Source organism: Vipera berus (assembly GCF_964194415.1).
Source record: "Vipera berus genome assembly, chromosome: 1".
Taxonomy (NCBI): Eukaryota; Metazoa; Chordata; class Lepidosauria; order Squamata; family Viperidae; genus Vipera; species Vipera berus.
In genome coordinates, this window is record NC_138202.1 from 312,841,305 (window position 1) to 312,862,879 (window position 21,575).

General features: G+C 44.7%; 2 protein-coding genes across 3 annotated transcripts in view; one reads left to right on the forward strand and one right to left on the reverse strand.

The window, feature by feature from the left end:
* DTL (denticleless E3 ubiquitin protein ligase homolog) overlaps positions 1 to 10,157 on the reverse strand; it is a gene marked incomplete at its 5' end in the record, with an annotated part of 35,730 nt that extends 25,573 nt beyond the window's left edge. The window contains 7 exons of the mRNA XM_081312832.1: positions 2,000 to 2,112; positions 2,388 to 2,453; positions 4,310 to 4,430; positions 6,661 to 6,722; positions 6,938 to 7,036; positions 8,065 to 8,190; positions 10,112 to 10,157. Coding sequence (XP_081168958.1) covers positions 2,000 to 2,112; positions 2,388 to 2,453; positions 4,310 to 4,430; positions 6,661 to 6,722; positions 6,938 to 7,036; positions 8,065 to 8,190; positions 10,112 to 10,157 — 633 coding nt within the window. The remainder of the gene's footprint in view (positions 1 to 1,999; positions 2,113 to 2,387; positions 2,454 to 4,309; positions 4,431 to 6,660; positions 6,723 to 6,937; positions 7,037 to 8,064; positions 8,191 to 10,111) is intronic.
* A 309-nt stretch (positions 10,158 to 10,466) lies between these two features.
* Positions 10,467 to 21,575, forward strand: part of INTS7 (integrator complex subunit 7) — a 59,070-nt gene continuing 47,961 nt past the window's right edge. Inside the window, exons 1-5 of one of the 2 annotated variants that reach the window (XM_081330135.1) lie at positions 10,467 to 10,521; positions 10,668 to 10,761; positions 14,068 to 14,197; positions 14,621 to 14,767; positions 20,118 to 20,255. In XM_081330135.1, the coding sequence (XP_081186261.1) occupies positions 10,671 to 10,761; positions 14,068 to 14,197; positions 14,621 to 14,767; positions 20,118 to 20,255 (506 nt within the window). In that variant the 5' untranslated portion in view covers positions 10,467 to 10,521; positions 10,668 to 10,670. Of the gene's footprint in view, positions 10,537 to 10,667; positions 10,762 to 14,067; positions 14,198 to 14,620; positions 14,768 to 20,117; positions 20,256 to 21,575 lie in introns of both variants that reach the window. The other variant, XM_081330134.1, reaches the window with a different exon arrangement.

The window sequence follows — 21,575 nt, forward strand, 5'->3', positions numbered from 1 at the left end:
ATGAGGGGATAGATGGGGAACTCATCAAATTTGCAGAATAGCCAACAGTCCAGAAGATAGGCTTAGGATACAGAAGGATCTTGACAGACTTGAGCATTGGGCGCTATCTAACAAAATGAAATTCAATGGTGAAAAAAGTAAGATTCTACATTTAGGCAAGAAAAACCAAATGCACAGGTATAGTATAAGTGGTACCTTGCTCAATAGTAGCAAGTGGACAATCGCTTAAATACGAGCCAGCAGTGTGCTGCAGCTGCCAAAAAAGCCAACGCAGTGTTAGGCTGCATTAACAAAGGGATAGAATCAAGAACGTGTGAAGTGTTAATACTAATACCACTTTACAATGCCTTGGTAGGGCCACATTTGGTCACCAAGATGTAATAAAGATGCTGAGACTCTAGAAAGAGTACAGAGAAGAGTAACAAAGGAGGCTAAAATGTATAAGGAACGGTTGCTGGAATTGGGTATGTCTAGTTTAATGAAGAGAAGGGCGAGGGGTGACATGATAGCAGTGTTCCAATATCTCAGGGGTTGCCACAAAGAAGAGGGAGTCAAGCTATTCTCCAAAGCACCTGAAGGCAGGACAAGAAGCAATGGATGGAAACTAATCAAAGAGAGAAGCAACTAGAACTAAGGAGAAATTTCCTGACAGTTAGAACAATTAATCAGTGGAACACCCTGCCTCCAGTAGCTGTGAAGGCTCCAACACTGGAAGTTTTTAAGAAGAGACTGGACAGCCATTTGTCTGAAATGCTATAGGGTTTCCTGCCTGAGCAGGGGGTTGGACTAGATGATCTCCAAGGTCCCTTACATTATTATCCTCATCATATTAAAATCCTGATTAGATGGAACCATGATAGGGCTTATCTTGGGATTTTCAAATTTACATATGGGGAATAGCTAAGCATGGGTGGCCTATGCTCAGACCAAAATATCCATTTTCTGTTTGTACCCAGCATAAGTCCCAAAGGTCCTTTCTTTTAAAAGGCAACTGGTTCAAGATGTTTTGCTCCTCATCCAAGAAGCTTTTTCAATTCTAACTGAATGGTGCAGAATTGAGAACAAGAAAATTGCCTTTTGAAAGAAAGCACTTTTGGGACAACTATGACCTCGATGACTGAGACCCAGAGTAAGTATATTTGCTCTAGGTACTGACCCAGAATATGTGTGTTCTGAGGCAGGACATAACAGTAAAAGCACATGCATTTGTCTGCTATAGCAGGAAAAAGGAAAATATGAGGAAAGATGCTGCAAAAGGTCTAAGCACTATGGGTCAGTTGGATCAAGTTGTGCTTCCATTTAAGTATGGTAGCAGCAAAGGGAAAAAAAGAGCATTGGTGGTTGAGTGGGCTCACAGGCATGAAAAGGAGAGAAAGATAAGCGCACCAAATTCATTCAGCTCGCTCTCTGCCCTGGCTGAAATCTGATCAATCACAAAGTACTGTGTTTCAATTTGATTAGACTGCAACCTGCCAGGAACAAGCCAAACTCAAGCCCTGATGTTTCCTCCATGCACACATTTTCTCTTTGGGCATGCCTCTAGGGCTACTGAATCCAAGATATAAAAAAATGACAGATGCTTTCTGATATCTAGATTTTTGTAGCCTAAATATGGTAGAATTAACCAAAGCTCTAACTCAAGTTTAAAGCAGCTTATTACTTTCCTATTTGTATCATCTGCAACAGAGACCTGCTTCAAACCTTAAGAGTTAAAATACCTTTGCTTAAGAATCCAGAATAGGCAAAGCAAAGATGAACAAGCTTCCCAATGTAGGAATATTTTTTCCAGAAGAATGCATAGGAAATTTTATATTTGTTTAAAAAAATAGGGCAGATTCTTTTTATATGCTAATTAATAAATCCCTAGAGGTTCACATAAATCAATGTAATTAATTCAGTTGTTTTCCTTAATTTCTACCATCTCCCTAATAATTCCAAGCTAGTGCAGCTGCCAAGACAGAAAATGACAAAACGTGGTCTTAAAATTCCAAATTCTTACCACTGAGGGTGCAAGTCCTTTCACATTCTGTTTTTTCTTCTTCAGTTTGGATGGTGTTTTATCTATGATGTTGTGGGCACCGCTTATTTGTTTAACTTGTCTGTAAAATCCATCTGTAAAACAGGTTCAGGAAACATTATTAAAAAGGCCTTCCCTTCTGGCTTTTTCATATATGGTAAATGACCCACGATCATACTGTAAATTCATCCAACTTTTTGAAAACTGAATATCTTTCCTCGTATTAGTACATATTATTTAATGGAAAGCACTGGAATTAAGACAAGGAGATCCAAGTTCGTATCCACAAAACTCGGGATAATCTAGTGATCACTGCCAACTCATAATGCCATTGCAATGATTCAAGAGAATAAACAGACACATCACATACCTTTCTTACAGCATCGAGTGTCCCAGATCATGATATTCCCATCCCTTCCTCCAGTACAGAACACAGCTATAAAATACAAAATTAGTGTTTCACTAAAAAAACAGGTCATGTTGATTAGACCCTAATCCAGTAATTCCTCAAATGCATTCCTTGAATTAATAGTAGTCCGCAGAAATTTACTTCAGCCTTTGCACACTCACAGGCCAGAGCCCATTTGCCAACTTAGTCTTACTTCCTGGAAGGCGCTCACACTCCACTCATAGTCTACCTATTCAACTCTTGCCTTCTTGCATCCCCTGACAATCAGCTGGTTTGCAAGAATGGACTAATGGCTGAAAATTGGCTCACTGAAGCAACAAAGTTAAGATATGCATTTGGTTTTGCAAAGGGTATGCAGTAGTTCCTTGAAGCAAAGGAGTTAAGGGTCATAAACCAACCATTGCATTCCAGAAGTGCTGCCATGCTGCCTTGGATTGGCCATTTCTTTCACTGCACAACTTGTGTGTTCGCCAACCTGCTCCTGATCTCAGAACCTTTTCCCTTCTTTCACCATTAGTGCATTAATGTTTGCACACCTCTTTGCCAAGGAAGAATCCCCCCTTAGCATTTTTCCCATTCATGCCTGCCACTAATCTACTTCCAAGCAAAATAATTACATTTGTTCATTTACAGAAGAGCAACAGTGGTTTATTCCATGTACAGACCACAATTTCTGAGACATGTATCTTTCAGTTGGAACATTCAGCTGTTCCATGCATAGAATGTTTTGCACATCCTTGGTACAAATAGAACCAGCAATGTGACTACAGTAATAAAATTCAGCAAACTTATTACAGTAACAGATCTTAAATACAGTTATTAATAAAAACAACAGTAATCTCACATGAAGGACACCAAAAGAAAAGTATAAGAAAAACAATTAGTATTTAAAAATAGGATTTTATTAGGCTGGAGATCCACAGATTTCTCCAGAAGAACGTTCTTGACTGACAGGTTTGTACTAAAAGTGAATGTTATTAAGGCCTGGGATACATAAAATGATTTAATGTTAATATCTATTATTGAATCAACATTTTGATGCAAATTTTAATTTTAAAAAACCCTTTAAAAATAGAAGGAATGGGAAGGCATTATCTGACTTCTTAATTTCAGTAGCAATTAGCAATTAAACTTATATACCACTTCAGAATGCTTTACAGCCCTCTCTAAGCAGTTTAGAGTTCAGCATATTACCCCCAACAGTGTCGGTCCTCATTTTACTGACCTCAGATGGATGGAAGGCTGAATCAACCTTCAGCCTGTGAGGATTGAGCCTCTGGCATTGAGCAGGGTCAGTCTGAAATACTGCATTCTAACCACTGCACCACCATGACTCTTAAATAAATTAAAACAAGAATAACTGGGGGGGGGGGTATTTGTTTAGGTGGTTGCTTCATTTTCTTAATATTTCTTTGTTGGCCACAGTTGAAAAAAATAGAGAAACCATGTTCCAACTTTTTGTCTCTTTTTTGTAATACTCATTATTTCAAGCACTAAACATATTTTACATTTATAAATGCAGATGTTCTATCATATACTTCAAAGTAAACACATACCTTTGCTGTTTTTGAGGGGGTTTTCAATTCTACCTTGAGCTTTTCAAAAAATTTACCTTGAGAAATGATTGTTTTTGTAAATGTAAGGATGGAGTATTAGACTGGGATTTCTAGCTGAATTATCCTTGCTAGTTCATCTAAGAACATTAAAAGCTCCTCAATAATAGCATAGCTTTTTCACAATTTATGATCTATGAACATTGGCGTAACCATGGCACCATAATGTTATTATACTGCATATCATTAGTCCCAAATTCCTATGCTCCGTATTTTCTACAGTGATTTCCCCCCAAAAAATTCATTAACAAACAGAATATTAAAGTTTACCTTTTTCAAATTTAGAAAAAGCAACTGATTTGAGACTGCACTGATGTCCTTTGCACACTCCCAAAAGTTCACCAGTCTTTATATCCCACACTTTTGCAGTTTGATCCCCTGAAGCAGTAACCTTAGAGGAAATAAATGCAATAGTTTACCACTGGAAGGAAAAAAAATTATGACACCTTTAACATAAGCTTATGAAACAGAACCATTTTCAATAGATATATGAAGTGTTAATTCAATATTATGTACAGTATATTTACTCAAAAATAAACTCCAGCAAGTTCAGGGGAATTTAGTCCCTACATAAAGTGCATAGGATTCCTTGTTTTGGAAGGTATGGTTAAAGACATGTAAGTATAAGACTGGATGTACTGCTGGTCCTCAATTTATGACCACAATTTCTATTACTAAATGAGACAGATGTTAAGTAGGTTTTGCCCCATTTTATGACCTTTCTTGTCACAGGTGTTAAGTGAATCACTGCAGTTCTTAAGTTAATATCATGATTGTTAAGTGAATGTGGCTTCCCCACTTTGTCAGAAGTTTGCAAAAGGTGATCACATGACTCTGGGACACAGCAACCGTCATAAATGTGAGTCACTTGCCAAGCATCTGAATTTTGATCATGTGACCAGGGGGATGCTGCAACAGTCGTAAGTGTGAAAAAGTCTTAAGTCACTTTTTTCCGGTGCTGTGTAAGTTTAAACGGTCACTAAATGAACTGTTAAATCGAGGACTACTTTTAGATGAAAATATAAAACTTCCCAACAAGAGATGTGCCAGACACAAATATATTAAAGAATCAAATTCAGAAAGAGGATTATATTGTTGAATCCCATTTTTAAACCAGTCTAGAATGCAAGGTCCAATTGCAACATTGCCGATTATAGCCACGGTTACAGTTTATAGCCACTGCTTCTCTTGTTCAAACACAAGGCCCGGAAGTGGTTTCATGTGGCCCGTGAAGCCATCCTGGAAACAGTGAGGGAACGGCCCCCACTGCCTTGGCCCTGGCCCAGAGACCCTCCTTCTGCCAGAGACCCTCAGATCTGTCCCACTCCTGCCCAGGCCCCCATAGGCACCCTTGATGCGAATGATGTAGAGCTGGCCACGCCCACCCAGTAGGCCATTCGCACTCTAGCCACGCCTACTCAGTAGGCCACGCCCACCCTGGCCATACCCACCCGGCCCCTTGAGGGCAACCGCAATGCTGATGCGGCCCTCAATGAAATTGAGTTTGACACCCCTGTGTTAAAGTGAAAGAAAACTGATAAACTCTCAATTAAGTCTAATTCACTGCTATACTGAATGAACTGGTAGTTTTAGTTCCGCCTTTTACATCAAAAATAATAAAAATCTAGTTTAAATTTATATACTGTATATTAAACCAAGCTAGACAGGCAGTGGTGAATGGACAGCTTGGTGCAATTCCAAATTTCAAAGTTTTTAAAAAATTATTTAAATTTTTTTTTCAGCATGTAACATCCATTTATCTGTTTTTGTGAACCTCCATAAAAAGTAAGCAAACCAGCAGCTAGTTTCAAGTTCCCGGTGGTTTCCTATCATGTTTTGCTGTGTTGAACGAAGAAAACATAAGGCATTTCGTGTTTTCTTCCACTGGAGCCCAGAGAACATAGATATTACTATAGAAAGTTTGTCCTGAATTAAAACCAAACCTTCCTGTATTTCATGCATGGCCTAGATTCTGGTCATATCATTTATCTTCTAAGCTGTGTTATATTACTAAGCCCACTAATGATCTTGCTAGAGTATTAAGAGACAGATAAAGCATAACAATATATTACAAGTAACAAAAATTAAAAGAAATAGCATTACCCAGGATTGAGTGGCATCCATATAGTGCTGGTGATGACCTATAAAGCCCTAAATGGTTTGGGTCCAGGATATCTGAGGGAACACCTGCTGCCAGCATCAAGCTCCCTTCGTCCAGTGCGCTCCCACAGGGAGGGTCTTCTCAGGGTGCTGCCGGTTAAAGATTGCCGGCGGGTAACACCCAGGGGGAGGGCCTTCTCAGTGGGCGCGCCTGCCCTTTGGAACCAGCTGTCCGCGGAGCTTAGGACTGCCCCCGACCTCCGTTCATTCCGCCGGGACCTGAAGACCTGGCTCTTCGAGCTCTCTGGCCCAGGCTGAGAATTTTTAATTTTTAATTTTAACCGGGGGTTTTAATTTTCTCTCAGGGTTTCATTTAATCTTTTTTAATTGTTTTAACTTTTGTATGGATTTTCTTTTAAATACCCTGTAAACCGCCCTGAGTCCTTCGGGAAAGGGCGGTATATAAATCTAAATAAATAAATAAATATTTAATGAAACAAATAGTGATTTACAATACTCACAATTTTGTGGTCATAGGGCATCCATGCAAGATCAAACACAGCATTTAAATGAGCTTGCCATTCTGAAGTGAAAGTGAAATATATTAGATCTAAATAAACCACATTCTTTGTAATAAAAAGTCCACATATGAAAAATGAAGACTATTACCTTCATCAAATTTAGAAAGAACAGTATCACAATATAAATACAGTATTCGGGGGGAAAAACCCTCTACAAGCTACTCCTTTTATCAAATAATCTAAATTATATGGTCCAAATACAAGACTTTTTTTTTACCTTTAACAATTTTCTTGTTGCTCAGTTGTGTGTGGGTGTCATACAGCCTAACAAATCCCTCTTCATTGGCAACACCAAGTACATGTTGCACATCTGGAGCTGAAAAATAATGTAGCAATATTTGTATTTTAAAACCTTTTGTACGCTTTTTAATAATACACAATTTGTCTGTATCAGAAAACTACTATCATATATTCTAAGTGTTAATCATACAAACACAAAATACAAAGGCATTCTTTATTCATTTTTTCCTTATTCTTATTATTGTAAAAATAGACAAACATTGCCTACTTTGAAAGATTAACTTAATAACTAACAAGCTACTTTAAAAGACTGGCAGATACTGTAATTAAGCAAGGGGAATTCACCTAATGAACATAAACAAATTCTCCTTTTCTATATCCTTCTGATAGCTGCTTTCAAAAGAGGAACGCATGGTCAGTTTCTTTATGCATTAATTGCTTTACTTTTCCAAGATTACTTACTTTCCTACCTTTGCTGAATTTGTAAAAATTTGCAAATTTCATGGGTAGATGGTGTATATTTTCTTTATTTTGCCAAGGAAATACTTATATACGGATGGGTGTAGCCTAGCTGAAAATTCAAAAAGCATCCCAGAAAAATGTAATGGCAAACCATTTCCATACTGCAAAGAAAATCGTAGGATGTTTTCAACTACAAAAGTAATTGACTCTATATAATTTACTACTCATCATAAACTCGCTAATGCAGGGGTGTCAAACTGCCAGTCTGTGGGCTCGATGCATCATAGCGAAACTGCGCCCACCCCATTGCTGGCAATGGCAAAAAAGTCACGATACGTTGCAACACATTACGTAACGTTGCGACTTTGACACCCCTGCCCTAATGCATCAGAGTGACTAGTCTTCAACTTAATTAAGCCCAAATGATTTGAATGTTGCCAAACGTTGTCCAGCATGTTATTTCATCCTTATGACTAGGAAATTTTTCAGTCTAGTATGCGCCAGTTTGTTTGGACTACAAATCAGATAATTTGTACTTTTCCATTGACCATAATGGCTTTGTATTATAGTACAAAAGAAAAATAAAATTAGAAATCACATCAGAAAAGTCTACCTTTAAACCAACATGACAAACCATTTTACCTGTTGAAAAGCTACAGCCAAAAGGAGGAACTGGAATTCCCATTTCTCCGTAGGAATGATGGTCATCTTCCTTAATACACTGATACTGCCCTAATAGATGGTGTAAGGAAAATCTTGGTGCCAAACCTAGAAAAAAGAAATTTATAAGACAGATAATTTTATTTTAAAAAATTTTTACTGACAGTAATAAAACAATAAAGGTAAAGGTTCCCCCGCACATGCGTGCTAGTCGTTTCCGACTCTAGGGGCCGGTGCTCATCTCCGTTTCAAAGCCAAAGAGCCAGCGCTTGTCTGAGGACGTCTCCATGGTCATGTGGCCGGCATGACTGGATGCCAAAGGCGCACGGAACGCTGTTACCTTCCCACCGTAGTGGTCCCTATTTTTCTACTTGCATTTTTATGTGCTTTCGAACTGCTAGGTTGGCAGAAGCTGGGACGAGTACCAGGCACTCACTCTGTTACATGGCACTTGGGATTTGACCCGCCAAACTGCCGACCTTCTGTTCAACAGGCTCAGCGTCCTAACCCAATGGTAATAAGCATAAAAATCAACAAAAAACTTCCCCAAACACCAAATACTCACATCTAGAAATAACTGTAGAGCTTCCCTGGATGTCAACTTCACATCACCCCAAGACTTGCAGGAATAGCCAGATATTTACATTTTTTAGTTAGGTTGCATTGAAGGGTATTCCAAAGGGCAATTTTTTAAAGGGATATTTGAAAAGTTGAGAATTTTGCAAGCAGGTTTATAAGATTTCTTTATGTAACATCATTAAACACTGCTTGACATTATATTCTTCCTCAATATGTCTCCTAAATCACCTGGTGCCTTCAAAGTATATTGGCTAAGTAGTTCTCTCATCATCAGTCTCCACTGATCATGTCATATGGAAATGCTAATTAGCAGGGCTTTTTTTGTCATAGAAGGCTCAGAACGGAGTTCCAGCACCTTTTTCTCTACCCTACCTTGTAGGGTAGGCAAGGCGGGTTGTATGACGTGTGAGTTCCGGCACCTTTTTCTTTTACAAAAAAAGCACTGCTAATTAGTATACGTAGCACCAGTAGGCCAAATTATGTCACCTATTATTCAGTCAAATATGGGTTTGAGGTACAGCATGTTTCTTTGATCCACCTCCCCCACCTCTACATATTGTATTTTTAAGTGCTTTACAAGGTCTACAATATACAGTATTTGGATTCAGAAATCAACATAATTCTGCCTACTATTAACCTTCATTTCATTAGGGCAGGTTGGGGGGCATGTGAGCTGAGCCATTTAGCTGCGTGGTCCTGGGTGCCCAGGGTCACTTTTGGTGACTCTTAATAATACAAATCTAATTGGCAAATGAACGATTCATGAATAGAGGATTATCTGTTTATGTCGGAACGACAAGGGGAAAAGAGAACAGGGAAGAAGAGGCAGGCATGCTTTCCTCACTCCCTTGAGGAGTTGTAAGAGTTAAAAGAAAGCTCGTCTTAAAGACCAGTGGAGGAAGTAGCGAGGGTTGTTATGTTTTGATCCCATTCTTCTTATAACTCAAGGCAGAGCGCACACCTAGCATTCCTTCCTTGTTTTCCCCACAACAATTAATTCTATGAGGCGGGTTGAGCTCCGAGAGCCACTGGCCCGAATTCATCCAGCTGGTTTCCAGCCTAAGGGAGGGCTGGAATTCAGAGTCCCCTGGCTTCTTGGTTACCGTCTGAACCAAGTGTCTTCAAACTTGGCCCTTTTATGACTTGTGGACTTCAACTCCCAGAATTCCCCAGCAGGCGAGCCTGGCTGAGGAATTCTGGGAGTTGAAGTCCACAAGTCATAAAAGGGCCAAGTTTGAAGACCCCTGGCCTAAACCAGGGGTAGGCAACCTTGGCTCTTTTATGACTCGTGGACTTCAACTCCCAGAATTCCTCAGCCAGCTTTGCTGGCTCAGGAATTCTGGGAGTTGAACTCCACGAGTCATAAAAGAGCCAAGGTTGCCTACCCCTGGTCTAAACTGCTTACACCAAACCGGCTCTTTTCAGGAACGAGGGGCTTCCCGACACTTACCCTGCGGTCCGGCCTGACAGCGACGGACTAATGAACGACACAGCATCCCTACCGGCCGCTGAAAGCTCTATTGTCCCCTCGCGCTGAGTCCGCGGGGAAAAGAACAGCTTCTCCACAAGATCTCCCGCCAACCCGAAGTCCGCGCCAAAGTCACTTTTCTACAGCTATTGGCTACCCTGGCGGCAAGAAGCCGCGCCCCCTCTTTTCTATTGGCTACCCCAGCGTACCGCAAGCGGATGCCACGCCCTTATACCCGAGACGTTCGTTTTATAAACCACTCCCCCTTTTTTTTGAATTGCGCATGCGTAACAACTTTCCCCACCTCTTACTCGTTCGATAGCCGATCTTCCGGAAAGGGTAATCCGCTTGCTACCGTAGCAAGGATTGGCGGCGGGAACGCGACTGCGCAGGTGCCTAAACCTGGGGTCAGCACAAGCGCAGAAAGTTACTGTTCGAAAGGGAAAAGAGACGGGATAGGGCGATTTCGTGTCTATGTAAAACAAAAGTAATAAAGCGTTATTCTGCAATTCCTTTTAAAATCCTTCTTGTGTAACAGGGAATGGCTTCCGTTTCCAAATCCTTCCTTGCCGATGCCGGCTACGGGGAGCAGGAATTGGATGCCAATTCCGCACTCATGGAATTGGATAAAGGTAAGTTAAATGGGGCGGCGGCGGCGGCGGCGGGGGGGGGGGAACCTGTGGCACTATGTGCGCATGCGCGGATAATGTACCTAACCAGTGCTTTAAAGCAGTGGTCTTCAAACTTGGCCCTTTTATGACTTGTGGACTTCAACTCCCAGAATTCTACAGCCAGCATGCCTAGCTTAGGAATTCTGGGAGTTGAAGTCCTCAAGTCATAAAAGGACCAAGTTTGAAGACCCCTGCTTTAAAGGAAGTCCCGCCTTCTCGTTTTGGTTTGAGCGTAGTCGTGTTGTGGGGTCTTAGCAGAAGGATGAAGTTGCTTTAGGTTGGAGCGGAAGGCTCGTGACTTCTTAAGATTGCCAGTTTTATTATTGTGTATTTTAAGATGCCACAAGCTTCTTGTTACAACACACACACTCTCATTCCAAGGCAAAACAGGTAGTCCTCGATTTACAACAGTTCATCTAGTCACCGTTCAAAATTACAACCATCACTGAAAAAAGTGACTTATGAACATTTTTTTACACTTACTGTCCTTGCAGCATCCCCCACAGTCGCGTGATCAAATTGAGGCAGTTGGCAACTGACTAACATGAAGGTTGCAGGATCGTGTGATCACCTTTTGTGACCTGACAAGCAAAGTCAATGGGTAAACCAGATTCACTTAACAAACATGCAATTAACTTAACAACTGCCATGATTCACAACTGTGGCAAGAAAAGTCCTAAAATGGGGCAAAACTCAACAAATGTCTCATTTAGCAACATAGATTTTTGGGCTCAATTGTGGTCGTAAGTCGAGGACTACCTGTACTCAACTTTTCCAAAAGTGGTTGATCGTCCTGAGTCATTTAATTATCTCAGCCAACAACTATCCTGTGTGGTGCAAGTGACATTAAGTCAGATCTGTTTTACTATAGAGTGGCATGAGCCTATTTAGGTCAAGTCATCCCCCTTGTGCACTGAAGAAATTTAGATTAAACATCCCAGACAGTTGTGCATTGGGCTTTTGTTTGAATACTTTCATTGAAATGCCTTGGATAAAATTAGCAAGTACTGTCTTGTCCCAAAGATCACTGCTCAGTGTTGGGAGTGATTTGAATCACTCCAAATTTATATAACTGAATTATGGATTCATATTTTTCTGTTTATGACCTGCTTCTTTAAAGGTATGACCTCACTCTTAAAAATCTTAAACCCCAAACTTTAAAATGAAAAACATAAACAGGATAGTTTGCTATTTAAAATAATTTTATTAAACATTACATTAAAAAACTAATACAAACTAGGAAAAAGAAAAGTACAGAAAAAAAGAAAAAACTAAGAATATGATAAAAGAAAATGTATAAGGAAATGATTTCTGCCTTCATCACAAGTATAAACAATAAAAAGGACAGTTTTCAAACATCTAGCCCAAGTTTTCCATATGTGATCAGTGCTTATCCATTGTTGTACTACTATCCGAAATCATTTCATTAGGAGCATTTAATTCTAAGTCTCTCTTTCTCTCTCTCCATCTCTCACCATCTTTTGTTTACATCTCCTTTTCATTCTTATTCCCAGGATGCACTGGAGCAACAACATAAGCTTAGGGAAAGGGATGGGAATAAAACCTGCAAGGTGCCAGGCATGGCATTGTGATTGCTCCATCCCTTTTGATATGCAGTGATATCATATACATGTAGATTTTGACCCTGGGGTTTTCACTTTTCCCGTAGATGCCCCTGTGCTAGACTAAAATCCAGAGCCATGTAAGTAATAATATACTAGCAGGATAAAGAGTAAAACAAATAACAATATACACACTGACTAGAACAAAGCGATCACAATGGTACAGCTACACAATTAAGAGGCAACTTGTAACAACAACTTGCACCTAAACATTGGCAAGACGAAAGAGATGGTGTTAGACTTCCGGAGAAAAAAGGAGGAACCTGCCCCACTTTACATCGGGGAGGACTGTGTAGAGAGAGTTTCCTCCTTTAAATTTCTGGGAGTCTACCTCTGAAGATCTGACCTGGAAAGTTAACACAACCCAGGTGGCTAGAAAGGCCCAACAGAGGCTTCACTTTCTTAGGGTCTTGCGGAAGAACAGGGTAGAACAACGGCTAATGACCCTCTTTTACCGGTCTACTATAGAGAGCGTCCTCTCGTATGGTATTGTGGTTTGGTATGCTGGTCTGACAGCCGTGGACAGGAAAGTATTACAGAGGGTAGTGAGCACAGCACAAGACATTGTGGGCCGTTCCCTGACACCACTGGATGACATTGCCAGGGCTCGTTGCCTTGAAAGAGTGAGGAAGATTCTCAGGGATGACTCACACCCTGGATGGTATCTCTTTACTCTCCTATGGAACCAGTTACCGGTTGAGCTCCGGACGGCGCCCAATCTTCGCTCCTTTCGCCGCGATCTAAAAACATACTTGTTCGAGCAAGCCGGCCTGGCCTGAGGGGGGATTGGTGGGGTTTTTATTGTCATTTTATTGGGGTTTTTATTATGTATTAACTGTATTTTTAATGGGCATGTATTTAATTACTTTTTAACTTTTGTAATTCTGTGTTTTATTCTTGCCCTGTACACCGCCCTGAGTCCTTCGGGAGAAGGGCGGTATAGAAATATTAACAAATTAAATTAAAATTAAATTAAATCCTACCATCCGGTAGGAGATATAGGAATATAGCCAGCCGTACCAACAGGCTGAAAAATAGCTTTTATCCGTGGGCTGTTAGGCTTTTAAATGGGACATAATCTCTGTGAATTTATGCAGAATTGACTTGGGAGGCCGGTGTGTGGTGTAGTTGGTTCACATGGTGTGGTAGGATGGAGGGTTTGTTGTCACTGTGTGTTGGGGGGAGAGAGCACGGGGGGGACGCTCAGCTAATCTCAATGTACACATGTTGTACTTTGACAATAAAGGTTTATTATTATTATTTATAACTTTGTTGCCTGAATTCTTTTTGCATCATGGCAGTAATCCAGTTGGGTGCAATTGAAGAAACACTGGATTTCTATTTCTAGTCCTCTATAGGAGCAGTGGAAAGGTCTTTGTGATATATCACTTTCTCCCATAGGGCTTCTCCCGTGGAGATGGGATTGAAAATTGTGTCCTATGCAGGCTTCTTCAATGAATGAACTGCATTGTGTGGAATTTTTAAAATAAATGAATTTAATATATGTTTTATGAATTTATTTCATGCTCAGGTCATATGTGTTGTCCCTTAGACAAATGATTTTGAACGCTCTGTAATCATTGTATGATTCTTTGTTGTTGTTTCTATAGACTGTAGCATTGTGCTGTGTTATTATTTGTCACAGGTCTTCGATCTGGCAAGTTGGGAGAACAATGTGAGGCTGTTGTCCGTTTTCCAAGACTCTTTCAGAAATATCCATTCCCAATTTTAATTAATTCAGCATTTTTAAAGCTAGCTGATGTTTTCAGAGTTGGGTGAGTGAATATTTTTTATTTCTTAATTTTAGTACCCTAGTACCTGCGTTGTTTTCTATTTGATCCCTGGTGATTTTTTCTCAAACAGTTTAGAATCAGGATTGCTGGAAGATTAGCTTCTTCATTTTAAGTCTTGTATTCTTTGTAAAATAATCAATGGAGGTCCTGTTCTATGTTTCTGTGTTATTTTTTTGAATAGGACTAGCAAGAAGCTGCTTGCAACTGAAGAAAGCTCTTCTTTATTATGCTGATTTTTTTTCTTTTGGGAGATTTGCAATTTTGACTATTTTTAAATATGGTATTTAATTCTGAAACTTTATTTGATGCACACTCTTTCATTATGTTAGCTAACTGTTTTGGAATTGATCAGGAAAGAAACAGTACAATTATCATCAATTAAACACATTATATTTTTAAAAACAGTAACAACTTCCTGAGGCTGTGTGTTCTGAAAGTGACCCAGCAAAGTGAGAAGCACTTGGAAAAGATCCTGAATGTGGATGAATTTGTAAAAAGAATTTTTTCAGTTATTCATAGCAATGATCCAGTTGCTCGAGCAATCACACTAAGGTATGTCTGTTGGTGTCCTATCTACTGTGTTTTCCCGAAAATAAGACCTATCCCGAAAATAAGATCTAGCCTGATTTTTATGCATGCACTTAATATAAGCCTGTCCCCAAAGTAAGTGCAAGTTAAGAGCCCGCCCACTCTGCCCCACCTTCTGGTTGCTAGCTGCTGCAACAGGGCAGAAGAGCGCGCGTCACACCAGTGGCGCCACCACGACTTGAGGCGAGGGAGGTAGGGTGGAGCTGCCCTACAGACTCCGCACCTGCTTACCTCAGGGCCCCCGCAGTCAGGCCATTCCCAGCTCGGCGACCTCCCCCCGCCCGTTCAGTGACCTGGTGTGATTCAGGGTCAGCCTGTGGGTTCGGCAGTTGGGTCGGACGATTCAGAGGAGGAGGAGGGGGGTGTTGGAGAGCCTCCAGAGGATAGCCCTGAGGCTCTGCAGAGCCCTCAGCCAGGCCCCTTGAAAGGGAAAGAAATTCAGATGTAGGGACAGAAATTCAGACGAAGGAAAAAGAATTCAGACCTGAGTCGATAGAGAGCTTTGAACCAGCCAGGCAGCCTCATCTCCAGAAAAAGAACTCCCCCGAGCACTGCCCGCTGAACTTTTATTCACCTCCATCATTACAAAAAGTTACATCAGTCTCACACAAAATAGTATACATAGAAATAATTGGATTACTCAGATGCTTATGAGATCACACAAAAACAAGATAGCATAAGATGTATGTGAAGTCTTTATCATAGCGCAGGGGTCGGCAACCGGAAAAAGGCAAAGAGCCACTCAGAACCGGTTCCGTCACAAACACAAAAAAGTGGGAGCCGCAAAATGTGCACGCGCGTGCATGCACGCACGCGCATGCGCAAAACAAGGCAAAACGTGCACCAGCCCTGCCCCCATCCACCTCCAGTATGGATGGCTCTGCCAAAAGAAAAGCAGCCGAAGCAAGCCTCCCATTGAGAGAATGGGGCGGCGGAGGCTTGCAAAAGGCGGATCCAGCCTCTGCCGGCAGACACGCTTGCAGCTTGCAGAATGGCGGATCGAGCCTCTGCTGGCGGCAGAGGCTTGCAGAGCGCGGATCCAGCCTCTGCCGCCGGCAGAGGCTGGATCCGCCGTTTTGCAAGCCGCCGCCGCCCCATTCTCTCAATGGGAGACTTGCTTCGGCTGCTTTTCTTTTGGCAGAGCCATCCATACTGGAGGTGGATGGGGGCAGGGCTGGTCCCGTGACAGCCAGTCGGGCAAGCAACGCGAAGAGCGGCAGGGCTTTATTTTTGCACCGTGGAGCTCCCCCTCCCCCCAAACTCCCCCTCCCTCCCACTTCCCAGAGCTGAATACAGGGTATTAACCGGCGGCGGAGGCTTGCAGAACGGCAGATCGAGCCTCTGCCGGCGGAGTTTGGAGTTGGGTAAGGAAGCGCAAAATTCAGGAAGGAAAGCGGGGCGGCGGGCGAACGGGAGACCTGCCGACGTTTGGGGAGGTTTGGGGAGGTGCACGCCGGGGAAAAGGCTGGGAGAGGAGGGGGTCCGGGCTGGGGGGGAGGCAGAAGCGAGGGATCAGGACTCCTCCCGCTTGGCTGCTGCCGCCGCCGCCACCACTCCTACGGCCGCCGCCACCTGCTCTCTCGGCTGGTTGCTTTCTGCTTCTCTCACCTGCCCTGCCCCCCCCGCCTGCCCTCCTTCCTGCCTTCCTTCCCTCCGCCTCGCCTTCCCCGCTCCCGCGTTTTCCCTCTCCCCGCCTCGGATTCGGGGTGATTCCCCGGGAGAGGGCGATGGGATTCCAGCAAGCTTTCAAGCCTTCTCGGCGGTCTCCGGCACGGCTCAGGAAGCGTTTCTGTGCCGCCCGGCCGGAGCCTTTGCCTCCTTCCCTCCCCCAAGCGAGGCGTCCTTTTTCAAGTTGCAAAACCAAGCGGGGTGAAGCGGGCTGTCGGGAAAGACATTCAGGAGGGTCATCCTGGAGAGGAGAGGGAGCGGGAGAAGGAGGAGGAGGAGGTGATCGACTCGCCCGACCCAGTCCGGGCCGGCCAGCCCCGTAACATCCGAGCTTGCACCGCGGGCGGAGAGGCAGGAAGCCAAGAGGAAGAAGACCGCCAGGAAGCTGCCTCTGCAGCCGCCGCCTCCTCCTCCTCCGCCGCCGCCGCCTCTGTCTCTGCCGCTGCTAGGAAGGCTGCCGGTGCTGCGGCCGCCTCTGCCACTGCCTCCTCCGCCACCAGGGCCCGACCGGAGGTGTCGCCGCTGGAGGAGGAGGAGGCGGCAATGTCTTTCCCGACAGCCCGCTTCACCCCGCTTGGTTTTGCAACTTGAAAAAGGACGCCTCGCTTGGGGGAGGGAAGGAGGCAAAGGCTCCGGCCGGGCGGCACAGAAACGCTTCCTGAGCCGTGCCGGAGACCGCCGAGAAGGCTTGAAAGCTTGCTGGAATCCCATCGCCCTCTCCCGGGGAATCACCCCGAATCCGAGGCGGGGAGAGGGAAAACGCGGGAGCGGGGAAGGCGAGGCGGAGGGAAGGAAGGCAGGAAGGAGGGCAGGCGGGGGGGGCAGGGCAGGTGAGAGAAGCAGAAAGCAACCAGCCGAGAGAGCAGGTGGCGGCGGCCGTAGGAGTGGTGGCGGCGGCGGCAGCAGCCAAGCGGGAGGAGTCCTGATCCCTCGCTTCTGCCTCCCCCCCAGCCCGGACCCCCTCCTCTCCCAGCCTTTTCCCCGGCGTGCACCTCCCCAAACCTCCCCAAACGTCGGCAGGTCTCCCGTTCGCCCGCCGCCCCGCTTTCCTTCCTGAATTTTGCGCTTCCTTACCCAACTCCAAACTTTCTCTAGCGCCCCTGTGCTTTAGGAGGGGGAACCAAAGGCGGAGCCGTTTCTCTCTCTCCCCCCCCCCCCGCTTTTGCCGCTCCCCCACCCAACCAGTATCCCGCTTCTCCTTCCTCGGCAGCTTTGCAGATGGGCCACACACACACACACACACACACACACACACACACACACACAAAAGCACAGAGAGTTCCCCTTCCCCTTGTACAGGAATGAAAGGCCCCCCGAAGGAAGCCCAGCCTCTTCACCGCACCGATCCGCTGAGGAGGAAAAAAGCTTATTTCTATTGCCACGTGCAAACTAAATTAAAACAACTTGGGAAGCTCGCCCGTGGGCTGCATTTAGAAGGATTTGGGGGCTTTTGTGATTTGCTTCGCCTACAAGTGCCTTAACCACGACTAGCCCATGGCTCCAATTCAACAAATTCCCCAAACAACGCAATTCCTTGCAGCGATGCGGACAAGAGGGAAAGGAAGCCCAGCGGCCGGACCGCGCTCCCGCCCTGCCTCCCCAAGGGCTCGTGCGCGTCCTAATGGCTTGCGCGCGGCCTCTCGCAAGGTTGCTGCCCCTCGTGAGCCCGCTGGCTCCGTCTCTCTCTCTCTCTTCCTTCCTCCCTCCCTCGGTCTCCCCATCCCCCTTTTCCGGCTCAGCCCCACTTCACAAGGAGACCAAAACGGGGACATCATGGCAGAGCGGAGGAGACACAGGAAGCGGATCCAGGTACCGGGCTGGCTTATCTCCTCCCTCTTTTCGCAACCGCTCTGCGGGATGAGTTTCCCTTTTCCTTCTGGCTCACCCCCCCCCCCCCGCCGGGTCACCCTTCCCTCCTCCCCCTCTGCCTCCTCCGAGGCCGCCGCCAGTCAGCATCTCTCCTACCGTTTCTGCAGCTTTTCCGTCGCCCCCGCCGCCGCTCCCCCTTCCCCGCGGAGCCGGCCGCATCCAGCGCCTTCTTCCTCTGGAGGGGAAATCGTGGCCCCTCCAGTTCCCGCTTCTTTGGGCCAAGCGCCGCCTTGAAAGTTTGGAGAGCTGCGCGCGCACCTCCACCCGTTCGGAGAGGTGCGCGCGCAGCAGGCGACTGGGAGCCGCAGGAGACGGCTCAAAGAGCCGCATGCGGCTCCGGAGCCGCGGGTTGCCGACCCGTGTCATAGCGTTTTCCAAACCTCCCACATGCCAGGCCCCCCTCCCAGCCAGGAGAGTGTGCTCTGCACTGAAGCTACAGAGAGGCCCAACTAGGGAAGAACGGAAAGGCTGAAAGGTGAAAAACCAAATTCTTGAGAGACCAAATTCTGGCCGTTCCCACACCCCTCCCATCTGGTTACGACGCAGACCCAGCTGTGTGAGCCTGACAGCATGGATGAAGATGACCCACAGCCGGCCCTGTTCAAGGACGCCCGACGCAGGAGGCAGTCAATCAGGAGTAAACAGAGGAAGGCAATGGGGCACCTTGGAAGGAGGCAGAGAGAAGCCACGCCTTGAACTGTTTAAAAGGGGAATGTGTGGGAGGGCTGGTTTGCTGAAGGCAACCGTTTGAATAGCTCCTGTTTCATGGTTCGTGTTTCTGTTTGCTCTGTTTGCTCTGTTTTATGTTAATAAATTTGGCAGGCTTAGTTCCAGCCTCTTGTCATTTTGTAAAGGGGTTGTCCCTGCCTTTTCTGCAGGGCCGGTAGTAGGCTGGTACAGAACAACCTGGCTCCCCGCCTGCCTCTTCCCTTTCACTCCCCTCCCAAGCCAGACTGCTATCTACATGGGCGGGAGAGGCTTAGTCGCCTTACCTTGTCCCCCTCCACTGTTTCGGAGCCAGGGGAGAGTGATGGCAAAAGGCTCGGCCACTGCTGCGCAACAGCAGTCTTTGGTCCCAGCAGGTCCAGCTATTATGCAGTGGCAGTGGAGTCTTTCACCATTACTCCCCCCTGGCTCCCAAATGCTGGAGAGGGACTCGGTAAGGTGACCGAGCCTCCACCGCCCAACCTCCGTAGCATGGCAGACTGGCTCAGGAGGGGAGTGAAAGGAAAGAGGTGGATGGGCAACCAGGGTCACTGACCGTACTGGGGGAAGTCACTGAGCTGGGAGTGGCCTGACTGGGGCCCCTGAGGTAAATGGGTGCAGGGTGCGTGAGGCAGCTCCACACCCCGTCAACTGCCTCACCTCACCTTGTGGTGGCACTAGCCTGCCGAATGTTGCTGGCCGTCTCCCTCTGCCTGCCAGACACCCGCCAATGCTGGGCAGGGGAGGTGTGCACCGCCTGGTCTGCAGGGTGCGTGAGGCACCTCCTCCCTCAAAAAATAAGACATCCCCCCCAAAATTAGCCCTAATGTGTCTTTTGGTGCAAAAAAACCCCCATATTTTCAGGGAAACACGGTATTTTTCTGTCTGTCTATTCTAAACCACTCATCTTCCCCTAAAAAGGAGGTGCTCTGGACAGTGTGTAATATATAATTGATAAGTAAAGTAACATAAAAAATAACATTAAAATTAAGATAGGATTAAAAAATACTTTCCCCCAATATCGCTATTATTATGAAGGTTTTATACTGAATTCTTCTGTTTTGTTCTCCAGGATGTTAGGCAGTATGGCTTCCATTATCCCTGAGAGGAAGAATGCACATCACAGTATCCGCCAAAGCCTTGATTCGCATGACAACGTTGAAGTTGAAGCTGCCATTTTTGCTGCAGCCAATTTTTCTGCCCAGTCCAAGTAAGAACAACACCTAGGATGTTGTTCCCAAGTTAGCAATCAATTAATCCTTGATATTTCAATAGACTTTTATTTACATTATTTTCTTATTCATTTCTTTTCATTATTTTCTTTGAGGGAAATGGGTGGTTTAGAGATATGAAATATAAACAATAAAATAAACTTTGGCGTTTTTTGCAAAAATGTCAGTACAGGTAGCTCTCAGCTTACAACAGTTTGCTTAATGACCATTCAAAGTTATAATTGCACTGAAAAAAGTGACTGTTTTTCACACCTAGGACCATTGCAGCATCTTCATGGTCACATGATCAAAATTCAGATGCTTGGCAACTGGCTCATTTTTATGATGGTTGCAGTGTCCCAGGGTCATGTGATCACCTTTTACAACCTGCTGACAAGCAAAATCAGTGGGGAAGCCAGTACTGATCTTTCACTGTTGTGTTCCCCTATAATTTAGAGGAGTGTCGGGGGGAGGGGGGGAGACTAGTAGAGTGAACCTCACCAGTGCTTTGTTTTATAGATTGTAATAAAAATATTGTATTATAAGTTACTAATAAATTGCTAATTAAGATTGAGTCATATGTAGGAAATGAACAAAACATAAACAAAGAACTTTATCGTTTTGACTGAAATAGTATTCTTACTTAGAACTAAAGCCCACAAATTTTTGTGAAATATATTTCTGACCTCAAGAACAGAAATATTTTATTAATTTCCTATCTGTTGCATGACACTAGCTCTTACTGACATTTAGAGATGGGTATAGTTCATATTAGGGACGCGGTGGCTCAGTGAGTTAGGACGCTGAGCTTGTCGATCAAATGGTCGGCAGTTTGGCGGGTCGAATCCCGAGTGCCGCATAACAGAGTGAGCGCCTGTTACTCGTCCCAGTTTCTGCCAACCTAGCAGTTCGAAAGCACGTAAAAAATGCAAGTAGAAAAATAGGGACCACTACGGTGGGAAGGTAACAGCGTTCCGTGCGCCTTTGGTGTCTAGTCATGCCAACCACATGACCATGGAGATGTCCTCGGACAAGCGCTGGCTCTTTGGCTTTGAAACGGAGATGAGCATCGGCCCCTAAAGTTGGAAACGACTAGCACGCATGTGCGGGGGAACCTTTACCTTTACCTTTATAGTTCATATTAGTTTGTACTGTACAACAATGAAGTTGTAGGTTTTTTGAACACTGAAAACCACTAATGCCAACAGTCATTTAACTATGCTGTAGTGGCAACAGTACAAATCTTGAAATATAGTATAGCATTCTTGGGAGCTTGGTAATCTCCGACTATCTTTACCTCAGGTCAAGCAGAAAGGGGG